This window comes from Vipera berus (genome assembly GCF_964194415.1).
Source record: "Vipera berus genome assembly, chromosome: 1".
Classification (NCBI taxonomy): domain Eukaryota; kingdom Metazoa; phylum Chordata; class Lepidosauria; order Squamata; family Viperidae; genus Vipera; species Vipera berus.
Window position 1 is genome coordinate 18999320 of NC_138202.1, and position 9394 is coordinate 19008713.

At 41.9% G+C, this 9394-nt stretch overlaps 1 protein-coding gene across 1 annotated transcript; it reads left to right on the top strand.

Annotated features, from left to right (window-relative positions):
• Positions 1-533: 533 nt before the first annotated feature.
• LRFN5 (leucine rich repeat and fibronectin type III domain containing 5) lies at positions 534-6658 on the top strand (the record flags this gene model as incomplete). The annotated part of the gene is made up of 2 exons (XM_081314528.1): positions 534-1921; positions 5704-6658. The coding sequence occupies 2 exons, from the start codon at positions 534-536 to the stop codon at positions 6656-6658; spliced, it is 2343 nt and encodes a 780-aa protein (XP_081170654.1).
• Positions 6659-9394: the final 2736 nt, after the last annotated feature.

The window sequence follows — 9394 nt, forward strand, 5'->3', positions numbered from 1 at the left end:
AATTGGAACTCCCAGGATTCCCAGACACCTAATGGAGGATACCTGACAGGCCTATGAAAAGACATATTTTGCAGCCATGAATTTGTTGCTAGAAATGGTGCACTGAATTCTTAGATAACTCTGTCCACCTAATTCTCTTGTGAGCAGGAATATAGTGAAGTAGAATCTGCAATCTCCTGGTGAGGATTTCTTTCATATATGCTTTTGAGTTCTTATTTTGCCTGTAGAATCGCTCTGCAGGAGATGACTAGGCTAAGCCTGAGGGAGGGGTCAAATGGGTCATCAGTCTCGAATCCCTTCACATCTACAAGAGATTTAAGTCCAGCCTACCTTGATTTCCATTGATTCTTATCTACCATCAATTTGCTTTGACTGTTAGTAGTTCAGATTCTTATTGAGAGCATAAGCTTTCAATAAATCTTTGTATTCATTTGAACTGCTTGGACTTTCAGATTTCCCTTTGCTTGACATGCTCTCCTGTAATGCTGTGTATTCTCTTTTCTTTTTTTCCAGGATCCTGACCCTGTTCTACAATGGAAAAACTGCTTCTATATCTGTTCTTCATTGGCTTAGTGCTGAAGGCTGAGACCTGTCCCAAGCGCTGCGTATGCCAGATCTGGTCTCCCAATCTTGCTACACTTTGTGCAAAGAAAGGGCTATTGTTTGTCCCTCCTGACATTGATAGGAAGACAGTTGAGTTGCGGCTGGCAGACAACTTTGTTACAAGTATCAAGCGGAAAGATTTCGCCAACATGACCAGCCTGGTTGACCTGACACTGTCTAGGAATACAATTAGTTTCATCACCCCTCATGCGTTTGCTGACTTGCGCAACCTGAGGGCTTTGCACTTGAACAGTAACCGATTGACTAAAATCACCCATGACATGCTAAGTGGGCTTTCCAATCTGCATCATTTGATATTGAACAATAACCAGCTGACAATGATCTCTTCCACTGCTTTTGATGACGTCTTGGCTCTTGAGGAGTTGGATTTGTCCTACAACAACCTGGAGACCATCCCCTGGGATGCTGTTGAGAAGATGGTCAGCTTGCACACCCTCAGTTTGGACCACAACATGATCAACAACATTCCCAAGGGGACGTTCTCCCACCTCCACAAGATGACCCGGCTGGACGTCACGTCCAACAAACTGCATAAGCTGCCACCTGACCCTCTCTTTCAGCGAGCTCAGGTTTTAGCCACCTCAGGGATCATGAGCCCATCCACATTTGCACTGAGCTTTGGAGGGAACCCTCTTCATTGCAATTGTGAACTTTTGTGGCTGAGACGCCTTTCCAGGGAGGATGACCTAGAGACGTGTGCTTCACCTTCTGTTCTTTCTGGCCGCTATTTCTGGTCAGTCCCCGAGGAGGAGTTCCTGTGTGAACCCCCCCTCATTACTAGGCACACGCATGAGCTCAGAGTGCTAGAGGGCCAAAGAGCCATCCTGAGATGTAAAGCCCGTGGTGACCCCGAGCCTGCTATACATTGGATTTCTCCAGAAGGCAAGCTGATTTCTAATGCAACCCGGTCTCTGGTGTATGACAACGGAACACTTGACATTCATATCACGACCATGAAGGATACAGGCTCTTTCACCTGTATTGCTTCCAACCCAGCGGGGGAAGACACCCAGTCTGTAGATCTTCACATAATCAAACTGCCTCACATAGTAAACAGCACAAACCACATCCATGAGCCAGATCCTGGCTCCTCGGATATATCAACTTCGACCAAATCTGGCTCAAATGCAAGCAGTAGCAACGGGGAAACAAAAATTAGCCAGGACAAGAAGGTGGTGGTAGCAGAAGCCACATCATCCACTGCCCTGCTTAAATTTAATTTCCAAAGGAATATACCCGGGATACGTATGTTTCAAATTCAATATAATGGAACATATGATGATTCGCTTGTTTACAGGTAGGGGATTCTGGCCCAGCTGAATTCCAGAAAAGTCAGGAATGAAACTGTATTCCTTTTGCCTGTTGGACAGATGGTTAAATATATAGTTTGGGATGGAAAGAGTGATAATGTAACAACCTCCTGCAAGGAGAAACAACACAAAGAGGTTGCCTAGCTTGTGTGGTAGCAGATTGGCTCACAAGCATAATCTGATTCCAAGAACTCTGTTTTCCTTAAAGTTTGCAGAATAACCTTGGATAGTTTGTGGGTCTACTTCTTTAGTTTGCCACTCCACAATTACACTACTGTATTTGTTGACCATTAGCATAATCATCTTTTGAAGGATTTGGGGTATTGTCAGTCCTGTGTTTGGAAAGCGTGGCTGTCGGCTTCCTGAGACGTTTCTCCATAGTTTATGTAACTGATCTCTAACTGCTGAATTGCTCACTGGAGTCATATAAGGAAAGGAATGATGGGTGGTATATTTGCTTTGGACATGAACTCTTATCCCAGTCAGAGTTGGGGTTCTTGTCTTTAGAAAAGGAAGAAATATGCCATGCTTGGATTTGTGTCACAGGAGAGAGAATGATGGATCAAGTGCTAGGGTTGGGTGGTGCTTTGGAAGTAATCCAGAAAAGGTAATCCGTATCTGAGAGCATGAAAGTAGCACACCTCTGTAACTTTTTAAAGCAGCTGTGTCCAATCTGTGGTCCTGGACAGCTAGTAATGTGGCTCCACAAGGTCATAAACTTTTAACATTATTATATAATTTATATTCATTAACTATATTCTATATTTTATATGCATCCCAGGACATTTGCTCTTCACTAAATGTGGCTCAGGCAAGCCAAAAGGTTGGACAACAATGCTTTAAAGCAGGGTTGGGGAACGATGGCCCCTTTATTTCTTCTTCACAGGTCTTTTGGGGAAGAGAGTAAAAATGTGTATGTATTGTCTACATATTCCAGGAACTGACTTTTAAAACAGGATTCTTGATTGCTTGGGACAGGGGTCTTCAAACTTGGCCCTTTTATGACTTGTGGAATTCAACTCCCAGAATTCCTCAGCCAGGGTGCCTAGCTGAGGAATTCTGGGAGTTGAAGATCACAAGTCATAAAAGGGCCAAGTTTGAAGACCCCTGGCTTAGGAGTATAACCTAGATCAGGGGTAGGGAACCTTGGCTCTTTTATGACTTGTAGACTTCAACTCCCAGAATTCCTGAGACAGTATGGCTGGTTCAGGAATTTGAGGTATTGAAGTCCACAAGTCATAAAAGAGCCAAGGTTCCCTGATCTAGATTATAATATGCCTCCATATGTCCTTCCCCAAATGTTACGAACAGCTGATGATGGTCTTATTAAAACAGAATTTTATTTCCCCGGGCTGTTAGATTCATTACTGATTTTTATGTTCTGGTTATTTGTGAATGTTCTAAGCAACTCTGAGAATTCTAGCAAACTGAAAAGCAGGATCTGTTTTTTTTAAATAAACCAATAAATAAATAAATGAGAGCTATTAGACTTTGGCTTCAGTCCAGAGGGAGGCCTGAGTGATCGTCTTCTTTTATGGGCAAAGGGCAGTGTAGTTTTCAGCCTTGAAGTCTTATTTATTTAAATTTGTTTTATTTTTGTACAAATCCTTGTTGAACTTTAATCCTTCAAGGTAATCTGGTTATCTTAGCTAGACTGTTAAGAAGACATTAATACCCTCTATTTGGGATGACAGTAGAAACAGTTCCAAAAAAAGATGCCTGTATTTTCTTCTCAGGAAAATTCCAATTATTCAATCTCATTTGGGGCAGAGAGGAAAAGAGCAGTCAGCCAACGATTTTGATTTGCTGAACAGAGATTTGCTCTGAAAACTATTAATGGAGCAGTTACCGTACAAGAATAGTTTGTCTTTTAAAATCTTTTTTTTTAAAAAATACCATATCCTTGGATGGGAGCTGGTCCTGCAGATTAAAAGAATCGGGAGTAACCCCCTCTCCTCACTTAAAAAACACCAAATCAAGATGATGGTGGTGAGGGGATTGCAATAAGCATATCATTTTCTGATCATTTAAGCAAAATGTGTGCAAGGATGATTGAGATTACAATATAGTCACTGTTAATTCTTTTAAAAGTATATAAATAAAAAGAAAGAAATAGAAGAGAGGTATATGGGAAAGATGTTTCATTACTCAATTAGCTAATATCATCAGTGCACTGATGATGTTACCCAGCTGGGTAATGAAATGTCTGCAAGAAAACAACTAAGCTCAGAGAGCACTAAGGGTCCCACAGTTCAATCCTGATTTACAAATATTCTCTTCAGTTGACATGGAAAAGATTCAGAAGCTGAGGAAAGCTGCTACATAAAATAAGGTTTTAGATGAATCTCCGATCCTGGCTTTTTAATGACTCTTGGGGCCATTTTGGTCTGGGGTTTGGTCACCTGTTGTGTACATGCACCACTCTCTCAGATAGAAGGAGGTTGTTTGATTCTATAAGCTGGGATAATAGACAGTGTAACAGTTCAAGTACTATAATTCCAGCACAGAAGAAAGACTTGGAATTAATTTTGCTGCTTACCCTCCCCCCCCCAGCTCTAGAGATCTATTTGTTCATCTAGGAAAAAAGATGCTACCAACTCAGAACAGGGATCTTCAAACTTGGCAACTTTAAGACTTATGCACTTCAACTCCCACAAGTCTTAAAGTTGCCAAGTTTGAAGACCTCTGCCTTAGAAAGTGGTTGTGGAGATCAAATTTACTTTCCTTCCACTCCAGGAAGAGCAAGCCTTTTATATATCAATGCATATGGATTAGGATGGAGACTGAGAGACTTGAGGGACTATGAATTCCGTGCTGAGGAGGGCAGCTAGATATATCAATTGAACGAATGTATGAATAAATAAATAAATATCTAATCAAACTTGCTTCTGAGCTCGTAAGAAGCAAAAGAAGAAACAACGTTGGTAGCCAAGCAGCTCCCAGCCCATTTAGGTTGCCCCTGGGCCTTGTTTCCAAACTTTCAAAAAAAGGGGGGGAATATATATATTTTGTGGGGGAGAATAAATAGCATGAGCCTCTATGCATACTTACGGTTTAACATAACTGTTTGAAGAATGCTTTAGGGAACTCTGGGAGCTGTGTACTTAAATTTAATAAATGGAAGAACTTCTATATTCTAAAGGAAACATGAAAGCAAGAAGTGTAATTATTTTGGCCTCTTCCTGCCTTTCATACTAGCCTGAGCTTTGGATAATATCTTTCCTTTCATCTGGATTTGCTTTATTCCTATATTAGATGGATGCTTTCAGTATGATTTGGAATTGCTTCAGCATTTTTAATCAACGGTGGATTGTTTTGAATAGTTGAGAAAACATCCAATCTATAGACTATATTGAAATGCCATTTTCTACTGTGCCATGTGCTAGTGCATATTTAAAATACTGAGAGCCCCACATCTATGTTTGATAACCTGGGGCAAGAGACACAATGTCTAGCAACAGAGTATGTTTTTGAGGAGGAAGTACATGGGGAATCTTCCAGTGCTCTGGCAATAGTTTTCACTTTCCCTGTCCTTATTTAACCTAAGTGTCAAACTCTGCTTTATTTAGATTGACTATTGTGTCAAATGGAAAAGGAAAGACAAAAGTTCCTTTCCATCCTATGTTCTCAGTTGTATTGGGACTGCATCTGCCATCACAGCTAGGAGGCACTGGGAAAGCAGGCTTGGGCAGAGCATCTGGAGATCCACTTCATGGTGTATCCTCTCCATCCAATGTATTAATCTATGTCTTATCCTATCATCTCGTAGAATGATACCTCCCATGAGCAAGACCTTCCTGGTCAACAACCTGGCTGCGGGGACGATGTACGACTTGTGTGTCTTAGCAATCTATGATGATGGCATCACCTCCTTGACAGCTACTCGCGTGGTGGGGTGCACCCAGTTCACGACAGAGCAGGACTACGTGCGCTGCCATTTCATGCAGTCCCAGTTCCTGGGTGGGACCATGATCATCATAATCGGAGGGATTATCGTAGCTTCTGTCCTGGTCTTCATCATCATCCTCATGATTCGCTATAAGGTGTGTAACAACGGCGGGCACCACAAGGTGACCAAGGTCAGCAACGTTTACTCCCAGACCAACGGGGCTCAGGCCCAGGGGTGCAGTGGAGCCGCCATGCCCCAGTCTGGGTCCAAGCAGGCTGTGGGGCGTGAGGAGAGCCTGCAGTGCTGCAAAGTCAGCAACGACAGTGTGGCACAATCGTCGGAAGCCTGCTGCAGCCAGGACTCCTCCACTGCTACCTCCTCTTTGCCTCCCATGTGGACTCCTGGCCCTCCCACTTCCCAAAAGCTGAAGCGTAAGCCCATGCCAAAGCCCAGCAGTGATCCTCCACCGCCGAGCGAAGGCGCCGTTACCAGCCTAGAATCCCAGAACACTAATCGCAACAACTCAACTGCTCTGCAGTTGGCTAGCCAAACCCCAGACTATGCCAAAGGGGGCTCCCAGTACAAAAGAGCACAAGCCAAGTCAAGTAAGTTCCTCACTTTGCCAGCTGACCCATCCCGGGCAAAACGCAGGTACTCCCTGAATGGAGAATTAATGGAATACCATTGTTATATTAACTCCTCAAATGCAGGTGGATTTTGGTCTAAGCGGAGCTTGTCTATGAATGGGATGCTAATGCAGACAGACTGTTCCAATGTGGATAGTGGCAAAGCAACTTTCTCAAGTTCTGAGTGGATATTGGAAAGCACTGTGTGATCAGCTGTGATGTTTTTTTTTAAATTAAAAAAAGTACGGAGTACCCCGTCCTCCAAACATTATTGGAAAACGTGTATCCATTCCAGCAGTTTGCATTTTCCACCCATATTGTTTTTTGGGCAGAGTTGGGCTCAAACCACCAGGCCCTTCCACTTGTTCCCATTTGGGGTTTCTTGGTTTTAGTATAACAACCGAAGGCAAATATATTGTTCAAAGAGCTCATTTTTAAAAAAAAAAAAGTGATCAAGGAAAAAGCACGAAATGACACTAGTGCCTTCCTTTTTCCTTGGATTGGCATCTTGGTTCTTCAGTGGCAGATCAAGAACAAAAGCGCATGGGCAGAAAAGGCCTTGTATGGAGGCCATTTGTCTTTCCTCTACACCAACCATTTAATGGATCAATCATGATACAAAAAAGAATATTTTTTAAAGCAATCTTGAGTGTCTTTTTCTTCCCTCTCCCCCCTCCCCCCCCCCGTGGTAATGGTGTTGCCTTCATTTTCAGGCAAATGCTGTAAAATCTCAACAACTCTATGTTGTTATATTGTGTAAAATAAAATATTCCGTAACTACACCCAGTGTTACAAGAGGTTCCCCCCACCCACACACACACCTTGAATCATGGCTCAGGTGTTCTGGTGAGTGATGTGCCTGCCCCATCTGTCTGGCGGATGGAAAGAAGGGGGAATAGCTTGATCTCCTGGGTTCAAGTATGCTGGATTTCACTCCTGTTGGCTTCTGTACTTTGCCAGCTGAGGCCCAGTTCCAAACGAAACTCCTGGGTGCAGGAATATCAAAAGTTTTACAGCTTGAGAAGTTGGTTGTGCAAATCAAGAAGGCTCTGTGCCTGAATGGGTGGCTGGGAGAGCTTTTGATCTCTAGCAGCTGTAGAGCGAGCAAAAGCTTCTTTCTATCTTTAGCTTCTAAGTGAAACGGTGTCAAAAGTGTCCAAATTTCCTTTTGTTCATTTTCTGTTGATAGCTGAGAGGTATTGCCAGGATTGAGTCGGTGACATTTAGATTTGCTAAAGTTGATCTCATGTTGCTTTGAAAGGCAAGGAATCTATGCTGCAGAGAAGGTGCTACTCAGCATAACAAAAGGGACAAGGAGATTAGTCAGAACAGTTTCCCCATACTAAAATGCTCCCAAGATTTATTGAGGCTCCAGCCTGAGAGCCAACGGCCAACATGGTTGGAAATTTGGCTTCTGCATTATTTTCATCTTGATTTTGGAGGGTCATAAAACATTCTCAATCCTTTGTTCTTTTGGCTGAAGTGAAAATATGCATATTAATGCTCACGGCAAAGTTTACCAAATTTTTCAGAGTTCCCATTCAAGTTGTTGAGGTATTGCCAGGAAATTTAAAAAGGTGCTTTTTGATTCATTTTTGTTTTGATGCTATGGTATAATCATGGGGTTGAAACTTTTAGGACCTCTTTTCAGGGTTTAAATTAATAAGACATGTTTTGATTATACTCAAAAGAGTTGCCAATTTAGCATTTCACCAGAGTCAAAATTAATATAATTTTTTTTTTCAAGAAATTGGAAGACAATTGAAACGGAGTGGGAGTGATCTGATTAGCAACCAGGCTTGCTTTCCCCCCAAACCCCAAAAGTGTTTCACAGAAGAATATTAATATTATCTAACTCTCATCTCACACGATCCACTGTTCATACCCCAAATCTTCTCATACATTACATTTTTGTTGTATAACATTTTTGTTGTATGATTTGTAAGTTTGCAGGATACAAGTCATATGTATCACTCACTGAATTTCTTGGTGCAGTCTTCAAAGACTGCTCTCAAATGGTGCAGCCTCACTTGCTTTTTGACAGAATTCAAGGACTCACACAGGGAAGGCACTGGCGTATATTCCGTTGGGTCTATTACTCAAGCAGTAAAAATATAACCTGGAATTATCATATAAGACCATTGATTTAAGAGGTTTATCAAGATTCAGCAACCAGCCATTCTGGGCAGTTCTCTCAAATTAAGTATGAAAGATGTAAGTATGGTTTCCAGAACTCCTTGTAGTAGTAGAGGCCATGCTTGAACTGCTGTGGAAAATTGCTATTTAGATTAGGCAGTGTAGTAAAGCTTGGCCTTGTTCTCCATTAATAGTCCTCCTGCTTATGTTATATGTTTGACTTAATCTATGGATGGGTGATGAATGTTAGTATGTTCTGCAAACTATGGGACATAGTGAATCGACCCACCCATTTTTCCCAGGATTGATTTGGAGCTAATGTAACTTTTACTGGTCCAGTAATATTGCCTGAGCATTAATTGTACTTTCTGTTGTCCATGATTAAGATGAATCTTTGAGAGGACCTTCTTTCTTTGGTCTTCTCTTAAGTTCAATCTCTCTGAGATGGTTTGGTTTTCCTTCACACTTCTGGTGGTCACACTGGAATGGAAAAGGGGCTGTAAATATGGTATGCCAATCCCAGTCATATTATTTGTGATATTTTTTTACTGAAAAAATTCTAGAGTCAGAAAAAGACCCTTTCAGGTATTTGATTTTTTGATTAAGTTGCCATCTTTCATTTCTGTCTGCTTTGTTCCATTTTCCTTCTCACACTGAGAAGTGTGCCACCCAATTTTAGGTGGCAATAGGGCAATTTCTGCCCAGTGATGTGGCAGCATATTTGACCTTGGCTGATCTTGAAAAGCTAAACAAAATCAAACTAGTACTTAGAAAGAAGATCACCAGAAAATCCAAGATAGGTAGGAAGC